Source organism: Drosophila pseudoobscura, chromosome X, assembly GCF_009870125.1.
Source record: "Drosophila pseudoobscura strain MV-25-SWS-2005 chromosome X, UCI_Dpse_MV25, whole genome shotgun sequence".
Classification (NCBI taxonomy): domain Eukaryota; kingdom Metazoa; phylum Arthropoda; class Insecta; order Diptera; family Drosophilidae; genus Drosophila; species Drosophila pseudoobscura.
Window position 1 is genome coordinate 646394 of NC_046683.1, and position 18209 is coordinate 664602.

The window sequence follows — 18209 nt, forward strand, 5'->3', positions numbered from 1 at the left end:
TACAAATAATTTAATTTAGTTTACGGTTTATAGTTTATGTTCGGAGTACGAGGGGAATCAATTCAATTATCAGTTTTAAAAATACATCGCCTCCCCCTTGTGTCCCTCTTTTCCTGCTTAAAATCTATGTGATTGCGTGTAAAATTTAGTTTTTCTTTTTCTCAGATACGAGGAGTACTTAAATTAGTGTAAGAAAGCACTTGAATTTCGCTGTTTGGCGACAAAGGCAACTTGGTGTTTCATTGATTTACATTTAATACGCAATCGCCACTGCAACTGCAACTGCAACTTCTCCACGGACCCGCCACGCGGCTACTGGAATCTGCTGTATCTGCTGCGACGACACTCTCAACCACTGCAAGACAGAACCAAATTCGGGGATTAATATCACAGATGTTCGGATAAAGTCAGGATCGATGAATGCTACGAACAGTACGAACAAGAGGAGAAGGAAACCATCAGAAGACCACCAACAACAGTTAAGCGAAAGAGAGAGGAGAGCCACAAACAGAGATGCGAGATGCAGGAGAGAGATGTTAGACAGAAAGACTGAGAGATGGCGTGGGGATCGTGGCCCCCTTGGTATGGATAATGTGCAACAAACACTTGGGCGACAGACAGGACGCTTACTTCATCCTCGACTGGACTTCAGTGGAGGCTGGGGCTCCATCTGTTATGTTCCTTCTGGGTGTACTGCCGGGACTTCTGGTTGTCTGCTTTCTTCTTTGTGTCGCGCATTGTGGTGGTTACTTTTTTGTTTTGTTGGGGTCGTTTGGTGGTTCTGGTTGTGGTGTAGTTGTTGTTGTTTTTGGGGGTCGTGGTGGTTAAGTGCTACTTAAATGCAACTTTGCAACATGCACGGCGGCGTCGGCCACTTACTTTAGAAAGTCATTCATATTGATGTAGTTTTTATAACTAAATATAAAAGAGGAGAGAAATCACAAAAATGCATTCGGTTAAAAAAACAGAAGAAACGAACGCAACAGAAAATTCACGTGTGGGTTTGTGTGTGTGAGGATAGTGGCTAGTGGAAGGTGAAAGGTGGGTTTACGAGTGGGTGGGTAGGTGGATGGTTGGATTAGACACAAACAAAGAGCACGAAAAAGAGCAAGTGAAAGATCCAAGAGATCTTTAGGTCCCCGTGGGAGGATTGTTCTTTTTTCCATTTTTGTTTGGTACAAAGGGAAACCAACTTGGAAACAAAATCAATTTGAAATAAAACAAAAATATATAAATTTCGATCTGTAGCATCGTCCTGCACTCCTTTTACCTCCTAGGGAGAGAAGGCAGGCGGATGCCCTTTAAGGAGAATGAATGCAGTGCACAGGAGCGGGCTTTGGCAAGGCCACAGACAGGGACGACGAACCTTTTGGCGGAGGTGGTGCGCGAGTAAGGGTTCTGCAGGATCTTCGGGTGCGTCTCCATCACTCGCAGCAGCAGATTGTCCAGATAATCCTCCAGTTCCTTGACGCGCTGCCGCTGCAGCAGAGCTTCGTTCTCCATGCCATTGGCAATCAGCATCAGCTCCTGCGGAACAGTTAAGATCGGATCGGAGTTTAGAGATTGCAGAGTCCAAAGAGAGAGAGAGAGAGAGCTTACCTCCCGCGACTTTCCCTCGTACTTCTTCGCCAGCTGTGCCGAGATCTCCGAACGGCGTTCCGCGTGCGATCCCCCGGACTTCTCGTGGCCGATGATGATTCGCTCTGAGGACTTGGGACTCGGCGAGTTGCTCCCATTGTCGTTGCTATATTTTTCTGTGTCGGAGAGGGAGAGAGAGAGATAAAGAGGGAGTGTTAGTTTGCAACTGAACTCGGGGCAGGACACGCGGATGAGTGGGGGGGTTTTGGGTGCTCGGAGCCATAAGCTCCAATGCAAAATCACTGGCGGATGCAAAAACAAAACGGAAACAACAGAAAACAAAGATGATAGCAGGACAAATAGGACGGAGGAGGAGGGATATAAAGGATGATGGGATGATCGGAAGATAAAGGGAAATGACGCTTCAGAGCAGAATGACGCGCGACAATGACAAGAGCGTTGACTGGAAATAGCTTGGTTCGGTTTCGGTTTCATTTTGGATTTTGGATTATGGATTTCGGGATCCGCCAGCGTTTGCTTGTCGCACTGCACCCTATCGCACTCCCTGCCCGCATGTCCGCCGTAGAGTGAGAGGAACACTTCAACAGAGGAACGGATTGTCTTGTTCTTGGATTGGTTTGGATCGGTTCAGATCTGTTCGGATCTGTTCGGTTCGGGGTACAACAGCTCACCTCGCTTATTGCCGTATTTGAACTTTCCCAGACGCTTTTCCCTGCCGTTGCCAGTGCCGCCGCCGTTTGTTTGAAACTCCTTGGGTGACTGTTCGGGCGTTAGGAAATTGTGCTCTGGCTCGAGTTCTAGTTCTAGTTCTGCCTCTGGCTCTGGCTCGCCATACTGCTCCTCCGCTATCTGAATGTGCCGCTGTTGGTGCGGCTGCTCCACCTCCTCTATAGACGTGGATCGCTTGGCAAAGCTGAGCAGCCTCTGGTCCTCCTCCCACCGCTTGGCCTCGCGCCGCCGCTGCTCCTCCAGTAGCTCCTTCTGGCGCTGCTCATCCTCCAGCTCCTGCCTGAGGGCCGCCTCTTCTACGCGCAGCCGCTGCTCATTCAGCCGCAGCTCTGCCTCCAGGCGGGCGTCTTCCTCGGCTCGCTGCTGGCGCGCTTCCTCTTCTGCTCTCTCTGCCCTCTCCGCCTCCGCCTTGAGATCCACCAGAGAACGAGGCTGCGGCTTCGGGCGGGTCGTGGGGGTGGGGCTAGGCTTCACCACCTCCACATCCACATCCAGATCCTCCAGCTCTGGCTCATCCGCAAAGATGGCTGTGCTATTGCGCTGCTCGAACTTTGCAAAGCTCGCGTTGAATTCGTCAAAGTTGCGCTGCTCCACGTCTGGGGAGAAGAGCGAAGAGGAGGTCACAGTGGACACAGATGCTACTGGGACTGGGACTGCGACTGCGACTGAGGCTGGGACAGAAGTTGGAGCCCGAACCGAAACCGGAACTGGGGGAGCAGCTGCCTTGATTGTCTTCGGCTTCGGCTTGGGCTTGGGCAGTGGCAGTGGCTCCTCCTCGTCCTCATCGCTGTCCGAGGAGCTGGACGAGGACATCGATGGAGGAGGGAGCGGTGGCGGTGTCTCATCCACGCTGGCAGGGAGCGGAACACGCGATTCCCAGCTGCGGCGCTTGAGGGAATCACTGGTCCCGATCTCCAGGCCACCGTACAGTTTCGTGGCCCACTCATCCTTGTCGTTCTCCGTCGTCTCTTTATCCTTATCCTTCTCCTTCTGCATCTCATTTTCCCTTCCTATCTTCGTCTCCTTCTGTTTCTGCTGCTGCTGCTCCTTTTCCTTTACAGCCTCCTGCTGGTACTGCTCGTCCTTCTCCTCATCCAGCTGGAGCTGGGGGATGCGCGGCGGCTTCGAGGGAGGCGGTAGGGTGCGAGCGCGGACACTGAAATCGAGCTCAAGCTGTTCCATCTCCGCATCGATGGGCGGATCTTCATCGAGCGTCTCTGGCTTTTTGTTGGGCTTACCTCCATGATGGACCTTTCCCACGCCGTTCCCGATTACCAGACCATTGCCCAGTCCGTTGCCATTGCTCAGCAGGGGCGAGGGGTTTCGTGGTGCAAAGTTAGGCGCTCCTCCCCCCATGGTGGTGGGTGGCGGCTGGAGGCCAGACCGCTGGATGTTCAGGGAGCTGCCGGAGCTCTTGTGCGACAGATTATCGAACACGAACTCGTCCTCGTCCTCGCTGATAACGCCGGGATCGGCCTCGCCCGCACGCTGGCCTCGGCGGCGGCCGCTGCCCCCTTGGCCGCCGGTGGAGCTGTTCGGGGTGCCGATGCTGACGAAGGAGCCGCTGAAGGAGCTGTTGTCGTCGCCGCCGGCGTCCGGGTGCTTCTTCTTGCTGCGCAGATGCAGCTTGGAGCTGAGCGACCCCGCCAGCTTCTTGATGCTCTTCCGCTTCTCCCCGTTGCCGATGGAGAGGAGGCTGCCGCCCACGGAGCTGGCCAGCTGCCCGATGGAAGACTTGTGCTTATCCTTCTTGCTGAGGTCTGTCAGGGAGCCCGACTTGACCACGAACCCGATGCGCACCTCGAGCTCCCCGCGCTCCTTGTTCTTCTTCTCCTTGCCCGGCTTGCTCTCCAGCTTGAACCACTTGGAGCGCGGCCTGTCGTACACGTCCATCTCGTTAAGGGGAAGTGTCGCCTGCCCCAGGAACTCGTCAATGCCCAGGTTATTGCGGTGCAAGCAGGTGAGCGTCAGCTCTGCCCGATTGCCCTGATCGGGGATTTTTCTATTCAAAACAAAGAGAAGACAAGATAAAGCATAAAGGATACATAGGAATCTGGATCTGGATCTGGATAGGGATGTCATCCCACTTACAGCTCGCACTCCTCGTTCCAGTTGACATTGGTCTCCGACTTGTCCTTGACCGACGTCTGGTACTTCTCCTTACCCAAGGCGATTGTGACGAAGCAGTTGTTGGTGCCATTCTTCCCCTTGGTGAGCAGACCCCTCGCTCGCTGCACTGTAACGAAATGGGAGAACGGGGATTAGCTCTGGATCGGAATCAACTGGATTACGGATTTGGGATGGGATGGGATGGAATGGCATCTCGTGCAGAGAGAGAGAAAGAGATCCATGCATAAATGTAACTGGAGGAATCGTCGCTGGGTGCAAAACAATGCTGGGATTGAAACCTTGGAATGCGAATGCGAATGCCAATGGAAGTGGGGCGTCGAGTGGGAGTTGGTGCCAAATTTTGTGCGGTGGCTGTGCGGTTGCGTGGCTTTCATATCTCAGCCTCTGCCCCGCTGCCGGATGCCGAATCTCGAGGTCACGAGGCGCTCGAGTGAAACTTTAAGTTTGCTTTCGGGTCTCATTTCCATTTCCAGTGCCGTTTCGGGGAGTGAATCACTCGAGCGGGCGCTGCAACAAACGCTGGCTTAGATTTTTGCCATCATTTCGGCAGAGACCTCGCGCTGGTTGTGCCACTGGCACTGGCTCTGACTCTCGATCCAATTGCGAGCCTCCGCTGTGTGTGTGTTCTGCTCTCTGCTCTCTGCACAGTTGCCGGAAATGGAAATTTAATTGAAAACGAAGACGCCAGAGGGCAGACGACAGCCAGATGGCAGGGCGACAAAAAATTAAGTCATTGCCAGAACAGACTTTCAGACAGCCACAGAGGTTCGGGCCAGGCCAGGCCAGGCCAGAAAGGGCCAGAACGAGTCTATTTTTAGGCTTGTGCAGTGGCGGGAATGGCGAGAATGGAATGAACTCCAGATGCGGAACTCTTAAAAGCCTCCCCATGGTTCGATTTTTCGATTATTCAATTACGGAGCATAATCATGCTTTTGCGCAATCCGATGTCGCTCCCCCCTCTCTCCATCTATCCGGAGAAATTGCGCCAAAGTTTCATAACAACAAAAACAATTACGGGGCAAAAGCGGCAAAGTGAAAAGCGTTTGCGGCGGCGCTTACCTCCGTGTGCATGAGCAGACACGAATATGTCGCTTTAAAATACATGCCACATACTATGTACATACATACATATGTACATATGTATGTAAGCATGTGTCGCATGTAAACTAGAAGAGTAACATCACATGGCAGATGGCAGATTTCGTAATATTTTTCCAATTTCCGTTAGGATTTTGGGGAGCGACACTTGGCGGGTCGGGCAGGGGTAGGGGCAGGGGCAGGCCCCACCTGCATCTCCTCTTGAGACTGTGTGGGGCCCGAAGGGTGGGGGGTACGCCGCCTCATAATTATTATCGCATTAACAGTTTTTCCTTCCATCTGCCGCCCGTTAGCAGACATTTTGCTTTGGCCAGCAAATTCGCGTCGCGGGAATAACTTAAGCCAATTTGGGAAGTTTTCTGTCTCCTCTTCACTCTTTTTTTGTTGTTGTTTTTTTTTGTTGTTTTGCTTCGTCTCCATAATTGAGGTTAAAGACGATCCGAAACAGACAAGAAGTCTAGGCGCCATAGATAATCCACCATCCCCGCTCTCATTACAGCTACTCCGCAACTCCCCCTCCCCGTAACAACTTGCAGAGACTATCGATCGACAGCAATAATCGGCCCCGGCACCGGCACCGGCACCGGCACCGGCCCCATGCTCATCTTCAATCTTTCTTTTGCTCTTTCTCCCTCCCACTGCCTTCGCCGACCAACGGTAACCGGAGTGAACTGTAATAGACGAGAAGATGGATGGATGGATAGGCTTTCAATGGCTGTCAATAACCCGCCGGGCGGCGTCGGCGGTGGCGGTGGCGGCTGCAATTTTCCGCAATTTCGAGAGCGGTGGCTCATCAGCGCGAGAGACATGCAAATCCAGAGATCGATGGACTCTTGTATGAGCAGCATACGTACATACATATTTACACACACAAATGAGTGCATGCCTACATATGTATGTACATATGTATGTGAATATGGAAAGGCGTCGCGTCGTCCCCCCACCCCGAAAATAGAAATGCCAAATGCTAAATGGCAAATGGCAAAAGGTAATGAAATAAACATGGTAAACAGCGCCAAAAAAGAAACGGCAGAAGATGGAACGGGCTGAGGGAGGGGCGAGGCGCGATCCACCGTTAAGTCGGTCCGCTTTTCTGGCAACCTCTCTCAGCCGCCGCACAGTGGGTCAAGAGTGCTGTTCAGCGGTCGGACACTCTCCTCGAACCATTGTCGAATGTGTGCGCTGAGCTGATCAAACCAACTGATTAATGCCGGCCCACTGTGTGCCGAGACGTGGGGGCATTGCTGCGCATTTAGCATTTAGTTTTCGCTTTTCGTCGCGCCACGGGACCCCGGCCTGGTGCGGAGCAATGTGGGCCGCCGCGAGCCGCGAAGCCCAGAGCTTTGTGAATGCTTCGATCTGATAGAGACGCGATAAAAGTACTGCCAAAACAGAAGCCCAACCACTTTTTGCACTCATTCATTCCTCAATTAAATTCGCGAGAGGCAGAGGCGAGGGGAAGGGACGGGGAGGGGGAGGGGGTTTCGTAATTGAGAGTTTGTTTGGTCCGAGAGCAAATAGAGGGCCGACTCGCTGGCTGGCTGGCTGGCGTCATCCACGAACGTAGGTGCTCCCACACTCACACACACACACACTGATGAGACACTCGGGTGGGGGAGGGAGAGCGAGAGCGCTTTCATACGAGAAGGTCGAATCGAATTGCTTTCCATGTTGGAGGATCCTCCTTCCCCCCGAATAAGTATCTCCCGGAAATAAGCACTCGTATTCCATTCGTAAGCTATTACTCACTCGGAAACAAAAGGTTTTACGAGTATTAAACATAAAATTTGATCCAATTGCAATTATCTAGCAAAACATAGAAATACAAGACGACACGAGTCCCAGTCCCAGTCCCAGTCCCAGTCCCAACACCTCCAGTGTTATCTCTTGTTCTTGCGCAGGGATCAGGAATCATCGATTACTCATTCCCATGGAGCCCCACACCACTACAGCGATATCTATCGGGGAAGGTGACTGACTCATCGTTCTTTCTTGTTGCTCTTATGGCCCAAATTTCACACCGAAAACTCCAAAAATAACGGCGGCTCAGCAAAAAGAGAAATTGACAGCGACCAGTGGAGTGGAGTGCTCAAGTGTATCGTTTGTCCCCCCGGGAACTTTGAATATACAAAAATACATATCTCGATCATCGTATCGTATGGATAAGAACTGACATATACATAAGATCTATAAGCTAGGTTTCGTTCCGTTTTCCTGTCGATGACGACTATTGTTTGATAAATACATAGATAGAAACAATAGATAGGTAGATGTCGGCTGCACCTCATTTTGTCGTCGTGGGCCCATTGTCATCGCATTTTGTTAACCTTTGTAGCTCTTGCCTGTTTGTGTGCCTATGTGTGAGCAGAGGTCAACTGTTGGGTTAATTAATTTCAATGAAATCATTCTCAGTCTCTGCTCAGCTCTGGTCTGCCGTTTGCTCTCCATTTGATTTCCTCTCCCCTGCTTCTGCACCTGGGGCTACCGCAGCCGTAATTCCCCGCAACAAATTCACCCGCAGGTGACCACAATTCTCCACTCATTTTCCCCAAAGAGAAAATATCCAAAGGTATGGGAAAACGGTTTTCTTCATCTCCGAACACAAATCATGCCATCTCTGAGTCATGGCGATAGTATTTTTCCTCCATGAGGAAACCAAATTTTTCATGATCTGTAGTTCCCCTCTCTTTGGCAGATACACACGTACAAATATAGGGCACCGATCGGATCAGTCTAAATGTCTATATAGGGAGCGGACAATGGAGGAGAGGAGAGAACCTTAACCAATCATCTCTCCATCCCCCATTCCCTGCCTTGCCCCATTATAAATGTGGAATTCCCAGCACGCACTTTCCGAGAGACTCTTTTCATGTTCCACTTTTTCTGCTTTCGGGCTACCTCTTTTTGTACGCGTGTGTGTGTGTGTGTGTGGGGGGGCGTGGCAGCTTGCCAGCATGCCAGAGAAAGACACAAAACAGACGACGGCAACAGTGTGCTGTGCTGCCGCCGGAGGCCAATGCTCCTCGGGGGCATCCACACGCATGCTAATGAGGCAACTTCATTCCGCACTTGGCAGACCCTCTCTTCGGAAAGACTAGGATCAATTTTCCATTCGACTTTGAAGCCAGAACTCTGCTCTGCACTGCTCTGCTCGTCTCTGGGGTTGCCCTGCCCTGCCGTGCCCTGGGCCGCCCCTCAGATCAACGGAAAACGTTGGTCGGCCAGGCCAAGAGAGTCATGCAAGTGCCAGCTCTTTCCACAGGGATCGTCGAACTGTGTCCTAATCCGCGCAGTCCGATACAAAAACACTGCAGCATTACCACCAATAATTAAGCGAATGCCATTCAATGTTGCAACTGCAACAGCACAGCAAAACAGCAACAAAAAATGGTTCGAATCGTGCGAAAATTCGAAAAAAAATCAAAGTTTTATGTATACCGAATAATTCCCCCGCCCGATTCCCTGAAAAATGGTATGACGATTCTCTGAAAATGTCTGCAGCGGAAAAACGGAAAGATTTTACCACACAGAGACGATTCCAGTATAATATATCAATCATGCACCATGGATCCAGCTATAGGAACGGCTTTTCGGGGGGTATCTCCCCCCCACCCACAACGAAGCTCGCATTTCATTCTCGCTATTTACACGTGCATTAGTATTATTATTATTATTTTTATGCAAAAACAATTTCTTTCGTTTGCTGCATTTTTCAGTGGTTGTGCGGTTTCCGTTGCCGTTGTTGTTGGCCGAAGCGAAGACAAGGCGAGATTTTGAAATTGTAAACATAGTTTTTCCCTCCCCAAATGAAAGACATGAACACGATGGAGGGTGGAGGGTTGCGGTATTGGGGATCATTGCATGCTTTAAATATAAATGCAAAGAGGCAAAAGTATCTTGACTCGTCTGCTCCCATCCCAATCGCAGTGGCGGAGCCAGTGCCAGAATGCATATGCATGAGGGGAACAGCAGGCAGAGGTGAGAGTTGGGAGATGGCTACCGGCGGTGCTGGTGCTGGTGCTGGTGCCGTTGCCCAGGCAGGCAGCTGGCGGCAGCAATTGGCCGCAAGGAATGTGGCCAGCAGCTTCACAAGCTACAAGTCAACGCAAACTGGAAAATAATCAATTGGAGACCCGCAATCGTAGAGTCAGAGAGGGGCAGTCGCAGTCGGAGTCAGAGTCGGAGTCGGAGATGCGAACCCAGACCTGTTTTTCCCCTCCATCTGTTCTCTTTCTATCTCCCTCTCCCTCACACACACTCTATCCCTCTTCTCCCCTGGGCGAATGGCACGAGTAAATGGGTCGGGCAATGAAACGTAACTGTTTCGCACAAGTGCATCGCGAGAGCAACATTAAAACGGTCCACAAAGCAGGGTGGTGGTGGTAGAAACGGAAAGAAGTGGCACGGAGTGGACGGAGAGAACGGAGGGAGCGGGAAGCCACAGAGGAAGCGATGGGCATATAAATCAGAGCAATCTAAGGACGCTATCTCCCCTCTTACGTGACCAAAGTGCACTCTCTCTCTCTCTCTGTCTCTCTCTCTCCCTCTTCAAGAGGGCTTTTATCAGAACAATTTCCTTATCAATCCACCCCACCAACACCAACACTTAAACAAGAACAACAACGCATTCCTGCATTTATCATTTTCTCATATGGATGGACGAGATGGTGCTCCATGCAACCAGAAACGTGGCAAACCAAATCCGAACAAAATCGAAATTAATAACGGAAATGTGTTCGCTTGGGTTTGCTTGGCTGCCCGCCGCATTGCACAATATCCTCGGGAAAAATTCAGGTGTGTGTGCGTGCTTGTGGCTAAGTGAGTGGCCGCAAAGAATTTACGGCTAAAAATAACGCACGCAATTAGACAACTTGGAGGTGGAGGCCCGGCGCCCATGGGCGCAGAGTCGATATAAAGGCCGGGCCGCAACTTCCCCCAAAAGCAGGCGGACAGAGTTCCTTGTGGGGAGCGGGAAGGGTTTAGACTCGAATGTCGAATGATCTAATAGTTTGGAGCGACGGGATTTCTGTTTCAAAAACCGTCAAAAGCTCCAGACTGCGAAACAGCTGTTTTACCGAGCCCGAGGCGTGCGCTCATCTCGAGTGCAAATATTGACACGAGAACAGATAAGTCCCACTCTGTGTGTGTGTGTGTGCAAAGAGAGGGAGAGAGAGAAATAGTACAAACAAGACCTAACGAAGGAAACCAACGTACGACAACAACAGCAACAGGAGGGAGAGAGATTGATTTGTTTGCCATTCGACGTGTGACGTCAATGCTCTGCTGCTGCTGCTGCTTCTGCTGCCGCTGATGGAATGAAGCAATGCGAGAACTGTGCAAACGGCGAAAAGAGACAACAGAAGACAAAAAGACAGACATGATTGAGAGACGACGCAGAGAACAGAGCTGATAGCTTGGACAAGTTCAAGGTGGAAAGGCAGACGTGGGAGCAGCTCAGAGACTCCATTGCCGATCTCTCCCCTATTATGCTACATACATATATGTACATATATAAATACATATGACATCTCTCTCTTTCTCTCTCAAACTAACTGTTTATTCGTGAAACTTTGATTCAGCTTCAATGTTTCACACCCACACACTACACCTGCTAACTGTGCGTGTTTACTTATCGAAATGAAGCTCATCTCACATTGTGCGCTACCTGTTTCTGACTATCTGCATAGTTTACGTTCCTGAAGCTTTTGCAACAATTTATGAATCATTTGCTTGGGCCATTTAGCTACATATGTATGTACATACACATATGTACATACACATATGTATATACTTTATACAAACAGAGAAACAAACTGAAACACATACCCCTGTGAATTTTACTTGTAGTTAATTACTCGATATTTGTTTTCGTAATTATGAACAAGCGCGACACAGAGAGAGAGAGAGAGAGCGACAGCTCTTTCTGTTTTGGTCACGAGTAGCGCTTGAATATTTTTGCACAAATTTCTCATTGGAATTCAGCCCTGAAAAAACAAAACAATGAAAACATAAGCACCAGCGCAGGGCTGCATTGAAAGCAGCAGCAGAGGTGTATGCGCAAGAATGCGAATCAGCAAATGTGGGTACAGGGGAATGGGGGAGAGAAAACACCATCAGCCATTAACCATTCCGAATGATCGTTGCGAATTGAATAGTAGACTTCCCTATGACAGCAGCTCTCTGGGCTATGAGTAAGCAGCGGAAGGATAGACGGACGGACAGACCGACACAATCTTATCAGACTAGCACTCGCTCCACTCCACTGATAGAAACAAAACACGAAAAGCAGAGCCAGAGGTGGCTTCTCACAGTCAAAAGTAATGGGGCAAACTGTGGAAAGAGAGCACCGGAGACAGAGGGGGATAGAAAAAGTGAAATTTCAAATAAGATGTCGGAATAGGTACAAGAGCTGACTGAACTGAAGGCCTCGCAAGAGCACAACAGAAACGACTTAACTGTTGTCTCTCCGTCATGACAATATTTAAGCACACACACACATGCAGGAACAAATGCAAGCAGCGGACCAACACAAACACACGCACACAGAAACGAGTTTAATTTTTAATGCGATTTATTTGCCATACTAAAAAAAAATTGTGGCAAAATCACGACTCGACAAACGACAACGACTAGTACGGGTGTCTGTCGGAGTTGGGATCAGATCGGATCTGATCACCCACTTACCCGTTACATTGCAGTGTGTGGGACTCCACATGGCACCCTGTATCTCGCTGCGGAGTGTTGATGCACTGAAAATTGTTTACTTTCCCAGGACCTTCTCTCGACCAGTGTGACGCCTATGTCCTATGTTTTAGTTGTTGCCAGCGTGTGTCGTCGTCTGTTTGTTTTCTATTTTTATGTTCTGTCACACAAAAATAACAAAGGCTGGCGTTAGACACATTCACAGCAGAGCACACGATTTGTCTTTACAGTTTTTGTGTTGCCTGCACGCACCACGAAACTGTGGAAAAATGTAAATTTTTTTTTAAAGAGTTAAAAAAAAAAGGAGAAAGGCAAGAAGGCGCAAAGACACGCGTGCCCGACCGAGTGCGTTTAAAAATTTTTCGGAATTGAATGTCAATACGGGTAGTGGTGCGGAAGCACCGATTACACTATCGATATCGGCCACTATCGTGCATTGGGTGCGCAGAGCTGCTTTTGACTCATCGATACTTTTGAAACCATCGACTAGCGACTAGCGGCGGATCAGATCCTGATCTTTCGGCGGCTAACTTTGTAAATTTGTGTATATTTTTTTGTGTTGTGTTTAAGCCAACCCGTAAAATGGAACCCATGACTCTAGGCAGTCCCGTCAATAGCCCCAACAGCAACCAGGGCCAGTACCTGCCCCCTTTCCTAATGGGGGATCCGCAGACCATGACGCCGCACAAGAGCACGCTCTCTCCAAAGCCGGGACGCTACAACGTCAGCTTCGGTAAGTGGCCTCGAATTTCCGGCATTGATAAACCCTAACTTGGAGCTCTTCCCCCCATGCAGCGACATCTCCAACCAGCTCATCTTCGCATGACTTCAACCGCTCCGGGATCAACACGTTCTTTGGTCCGGCAGGCGGCGGTGGTCCACATGGGTCCGGAGGCCATGGCTCAAGCTCGGCCAACGTGTCCCTCCACCAAGCCGGGCCGCCGACCCAGGGACTCTTCGAATCACTCCGGGAGCAGCAGCACACACCGCACCGCCAGCATCTGAGCATTTTGAATCAGTCGCAGAACCTGAGCCTGAACCTGAACCAGAGCTACCACAACAACGACTCGTACGTGGCCAACTGCAATACCATCAACACATCAATTCGGGGCCTCTCCTCGCCGATGGGCGCCAGGACGTCGCCCCTGGTCGGTTTGCAAGGAAATGGCGGTGGCGGTGGTACCCCACGGCCTGGCGACTTCTGGGTGACCATCTTCGGCTACGTGCCGGGCAACAGCTCCATGGTGCTGCAACACTTCACGCTCTGCGGGACCATTATGGAGGTGTCGCATGCCCCGAAAAACGGCAACTGGATGCACGTGCGTTTCTCCTCGCGCATCGAGAGCGACAAGGCGCTGAACTTCAACGAGAAGGTGATCGGCGGCAACGTCATGGTGGGCGTCACCCGGTGCACGGAAAGGACTATTGTCGACAAGGAAAACTGCAATGCGTCGTCGTCGACGTCGTTTAACGGTGGAGAGCAGGTCCAGAGCCCGAAATCGCCCAAAATCCGTCCCTTTGTCCAGCAATCCTACAAGTTGGCCCAGAATGATGCGAAGGTTGTGCCGGCCAAGGACGTGCCCACGAAGAGCAATGGGCTGGTTGACAAGGCCATGGATCTCCTCTTTGGCTGGTGAGGCGCTCGAACAGGAACAGCCCCTTCTCGGCTCGGATGCTCCCCATCCAGATCTTCCCCAGAAAATGCACTCTCCACTGGAGTTTTTTGTGGCCAGGAGACGGCCCGTTCCTTTAACTTATTTACTTCTTAAACACTGCGTAAATCCTATACTGCATACATACATACATATTTAAAAAAAAGATACAATAGAAGTGTGTATTAACTGCGCGGCGGCGGCAACGAAGAGACTACTACTGCTCCTTGGGATGTGGGATGTGATTTTTCTACTTGGGCTCGAGGTGCGCCGTCTCGAGGTTCTTCATCTTGGGGTAGCTGATGGAGCGGCTGTCGAGCTTGGACTGGGCCCAGAGGATGACCTTCAAGAGGAACATCATCTTTGGCGTGGAGTCCTCGCTGTGCTCACACCGCAAGATAGCCGAATTGAGCTCGCTGGCGATCTTCTGCCGATAGGACTGCTCAAGGAGGTCGGCGAAGGGACTCTCCTGGGGCTTCTCGAAGGCCAGCAGGGCCAGGGTCCGCTCCAGCTCGAACATGGCCTCCTCGCCGGACTCCGAAAGTTTGCTCTGGGCGAAGGCCAGGGCCTCCTCCACCTTGCCGGCGCGAATCAGCTCGATTAACTGCAGCTGCTGCAAGTGAAAGAACAAGTAGCGGTCGCCGCCTAGCAGCTCGGGATGCAACTGATTCACCAGGTGGGTGGCCTCCTCGACCCGGCCCGCCTGCACCGCCTCACGAATGAGGATGCGGTCGTCGAGGCTGTTCAGCTCCACGCTCGGCTCGAGGTCGGCTTCGTGCTGGAACTTTTCGGCAGCCTCCTTGAAGCCCTCTGCAAGGGAGCAGCCACAGGCGAAACGGGAAACGGAATGAAACGAAACGGGAGAAAACGGGAATAATCGATGCAATGGTACGAGCACGGCACAAAACGCGTGGGCGGGAGTTATGTGTGGGATGTGGAATTTAGATGCGATGCGTAGTTTCCTTTTCCTTACCAGTGACCAAGTAGTTCATAATCAGGCGATTCATGTCCGCCTGCTTGAAGGGGAACTGCTCCAGGCGCTGGAGCCATTCCTCCTTGCTGATGGCTTCGGTTTTCTCATTGTAGCTCATTTTCTTGCTTTTGCGTATCTTCACAATTTTCAGGCCGTTGCTGGCTACCGTCGTTGGCTGTACGTAAAGCCCACTGGATCTCCTGTTGTTCTCCGGGGACAAAGCTGCTGCGGAAGCGACCAGAAAGAAGAGTGACAGTGAAAATTTTCTTTCGTGGGTGGGGGTTGCAAGCAAAACACAAAAGAAAACCTAGGTCGGGGCTGGCAGTGCAGACTGCACTGCGCAGAAACCAGGTGGCCACTCTGGCCGCGCAGCCTATCGATAGCTATCGATTGATGGAGAAGGAAGTTTGAAAATGTCACCGCTATTAAAGTCACGGCCAAAGAGACTACCAAACATCGGGATTTCTTCTTCCTTTGCGCACCTGCTACTGTTTATTGTTGTTTAATGCTAAGTTCTAGTTTTTTTTATTGTGTACGATTTATTTTCTGGTAGACATTGTTGAAATACTCTAGCGTCGCAGCCACCCTCTACCACGGAAGGGCGCCAGCAACCTGAGTCAGCCTCAGTTCTTGCGATTGCCCCTGCGCCGCATGGTGGCGGTGCATTTGGGGCAGAACCACTTGCCCTTTGGAGGCTGGGTGATGCCCACGCAAGGATAGTGGAACCACTCGAATGGACAGGCGTCGTTGTCGCAGGCCACCATGTCGCCGTATGACACCTGGTTGCAGGTGCAGTAGCGAGGCTCGTTGGGATCGTACGACCACTCGCCTTCGTTCGGCTGCTCCAGGACCATTCCGATCTCGCCGATGTTGAGGTTGGAGCCCGGCACCAGCGTCGTGGACGTCAGACCGATGGCCGATGCCACGTTGCTCACATTAGTGGCCATCGTTGTGGTCACGTGACTGGCGCTCATGCCGCCAGCGGCCTGCGTGTTCAGGGCCTGTGAGCAACCATGCTGAGGCATACCCATGCTGGAAATACTGGCGTTGGCAACGGCGACTGCTGCGGCTGCGGCAGCAGCAGTCGAGAGCATGTCCACGGAGTCAACGCTCATGGAGGAAGACGAAGAAGCAATGGAGTTGCCCGAAGAAGAACCGGCCAGAGCCGTCTGCACAGCAATTGAAGCGGGCATCGTGGCAATAGTGGCACTCAGCTTTTTCTTATTCTGTTTCTTGTCCTGGTGGTGGTGATGGCTGCTGCTACCGTGGCTGCTGCTGCTGTGGTGATGATGGCTGCCGTGATGGTGTTGTTGCTGCTGCTGATGGTGGTGGTGCGATGTGGCGGCGCCTCCTCCGCTAGCAGCCGTGACCAGTGCCGATCCCGTACCCACTGTCGCTCCTCCCGTTTGCAGGCTGCTCTGTCCGGCGTTCGACCAGAAATCGGTGTTGGTCCCAGCCCCGTGGATGGCCTCGTAGCTGGCCTTCAGGCTCGCCGTGCGCCGGCCCTGCTGCATCTGCTGGGTGGCGACGATCGCCTGGCTGGCGGCGGCCGCAATGGCGCTGGAAGCCGCTGTTCCTCCGCCCAATTGCTGCAGATTATACGTGACTGTTGTGTTGTTTTGTGTCGTATGCGAACCGTGTGCGTGGCTATGTCCATGTCCATGGCTGTGGCTGTGACTGTGGGTTTGGTTGTGGCCATGTCCGTGGCTGTGTCCATGGCCGTGGCCATGCCCATGGGTTGGAGCTGCTGCTACTCCAGTCGATGATAGGGCTGCAGCAACGGCCACCGCCGAACTGTTGATCACACTGTGACCCGAGTGACCCGAATGACCCGAGTGCTGGCTGAGATTCGTTGGCAGCTGACGTTGGACCACTGAGGCACTGCTGACCAGCGAGCTGTTGCCCAGACTGCTGCTGGCTGCCCCAACCACACCGACACCTCCGATACTTCCGACACCTCCGACACCCCCGACACCTCCGACACCCACGGCCACTGGCAGAGTGAGGTGCGTGGCGGTGATGCTGTTGGTTACGTGGTTGCCGGCCGCCACATGTGCGGGATGAACGGCCAGGCCAGCGGCCGCAGATGTTGCTGCCGAGACCGAGGATGCGACGGCACTGACGGTGGGCAACGAGTGGTTGAGATTGGCCCGCTTCTCCGGTACGGGCACGGTGCAGATCGTCTCGCGACGCTTCTCCAACTTGCGATGCCGCTGACTGCTACTCAGATGGGAGGTGGCAAGGCTGGTGAGGGCGCTGCCGCCAGTGACGGAGCCAGAGCCAGAGCCAACGCCAGAGCCAACGCCAGAACTGGCGAGGCCAAAGTTGGTCGGTCCCGTGCCAATGCTGCCTGTGCTGGTGATGATTCCGGCGGCACTGTTAATAGAGCTGGCCCCGTAATAGCGGTTCTCCTTCTGGTTCATGCTCAACAGCAGGGCGGTGGCGGCCGTCGAGTTGCCGTCGAGCTCGAGTGAACGCCGCTCGAGGATTTCGGTGATGCCGTTGTTGTCGGCCTCTAGCTCGCACTTGAACTTAAAGAGCTCGCTGTCCAGGCGGCGTAGGTAGCGTTCGACGAGCTCGTGTATCTGGGTGGCAATGGCCACCTTCTCGTCGGCGTCTTCCATTACCTTGAAGTACTCGGCGCGCAGGCTGTGAAACTCGGTGTCCATGGACTCGTGCTGCAGCTCGTCGCGCTTGCACTGCTTGAAGAATAAGTGCGACTTTTTGTCCAGCGAGTCCATGTTGTCTGGATATCAAAGGAAGGCAAGGGATGTTTAAAATTTGTGGGGTGTTGTTTTTTCTGCGTTACCCACTCTGCACGGCCAGATCAAGCTCTCGCATTTCTGTGAAACGGTCGCGCAGCTCCTGGGGCAGATGCTCAATCATCTCCAGGTAGTCTTCCAGATATAGCATGATGATTGTTTGTTTTCTTAAATACCCCCAAATAATAATATTTTCGATTTATGTATTCTCTGAAAGAAAAAATGCGTCTCACAGGCAGTGTGAAATATACCGAAACTCTGTCGCAAGCTATCAAATATACCGTAAATATACTGACGAAATATTTGTGTTAAAGCGGCATCATCTGACTCGTTTTTGATATTCGGTTAAATATTACTAACTAGCTAATACTCTCAGCTCTGAACTCACAATTTTATTTGATTATCAAATTAATTTCCTACAAGACTGGTTAAATGTAAGTTTTCATCTTTATTGCATTGCTTATAAAATAAGGTACAAGCTAAAACGGTCTACAATGATTTCCAATAAATTAAGTTTTGTACCTTGTAACTACACGCTAACGACAGGTTTGCTACATATTAACT

The 18209-nt window shown here is 51.6% G+C and overlaps 4 protein-coding genes across 8 annotated transcripts; 1 reads left to right on the forward strand and 3 right to left on the reverse strand.

The window, feature by feature from the left end:
• Window positions 1-24: 24 nt before the first annotated feature.
• On the reverse strand, window positions 25-12620 carry Rip11 (Rab11 interacting protein). 5 transcript variants are annotated; one of them, XM_033384227.1, is made up of 7 exons: window positions 4737-4891; window positions 4420-4564; window positions 2271-4330; window positions 1600-1754; window positions 1367-1527; window positions 880-915; window positions 25-355 (listed from the first exon to the last, which is right to left on the reverse strand). In XM_033384227.1, the coding sequence occupies exons 3-7, from the start codon at window positions 4219-4221 to the stop codon at window positions 349-351; spliced, it is 2310 nt and encodes a 769-aa protein (XP_033240118.1). In that variant the 5' UTR covers window positions 4222-4330; window positions 4420-4564; window positions 4737-4891; the 3' UTR covers window positions 25-348. The 5 variants fall into 5 exon arrangements, 4 of the variants coding, with proteins under 4 accessions (XP_033240118.1, XP_033240116.1, XP_015042230.2 ...); XR_004470435.1 differs by lacking the exon at window positions 4737-4891 and adding an exon at window positions 12241-12620 and having other exon boundaries at window positions 105-355; window positions 631-915; XM_033384225.1 differs by lacking the exon at window positions 4737-4891 and adding an exon at window positions 12241-12620 and having other exon boundaries at window positions 105-355.
• A 62-nt stretch (window positions 12621-12682) lies between these two features.
• Window positions 12683-14077, forward strand: Nup35 (Nucleoporin 35kDa). Its single transcript, XM_001354355.4, has 2 exons — window positions 12683-12991; window positions 13054-14077. Exons 1-2 carry the CDS (start codon window positions 12841-12843, stop codon window positions 13893-13895), a joined length of 993 nt encoding a protein of 330 aa, XP_001354391.2. The 5' UTR covers window positions 12683-12840; the 3' UTR covers window positions 13896-14077.
• On the reverse strand, window positions 13978-15225 carry Hou (GID complex subunit 8 homolog protein Houki). Its single transcript, XM_001354354.4, has 2 exons — window positions 14884-15225; window positions 13978-14720 (listed from the first exon to the last, which is right to left on the reverse strand). The coding sequence occupies exons 1-2, from the start codon at window positions 14999-15001 to the stop codon at window positions 14161-14163; spliced, it is 678 nt and encodes a 225-aa protein (XP_001354390.1). The 5' UTR covers window positions 15002-15225; the 3' UTR covers window positions 13978-14160.
• Window positions 15226-15369: 144 nt separating this feature from the next.
• Ing3 (Inhibitor of growth family, member 3) lies at window positions 15370-17924 on the reverse strand. The gene is made up of 2 exons (XM_002134492.3): window positions 17697-17924; window positions 15370-17629 (listed from the first exon to the last, which is right to left on the reverse strand). Exons 1-2 carry the CDS (start codon window positions 17794-17796, stop codon window positions 15507-15509), a joined length of 2223 nt encoding a protein of 740 aa, XP_002134528.2. The 5' UTR covers window positions 17797-17924; the 3' UTR covers window positions 15370-15506.
• Between the last annotated feature and the right edge of the window lie 285 nt (window positions 17925-18209).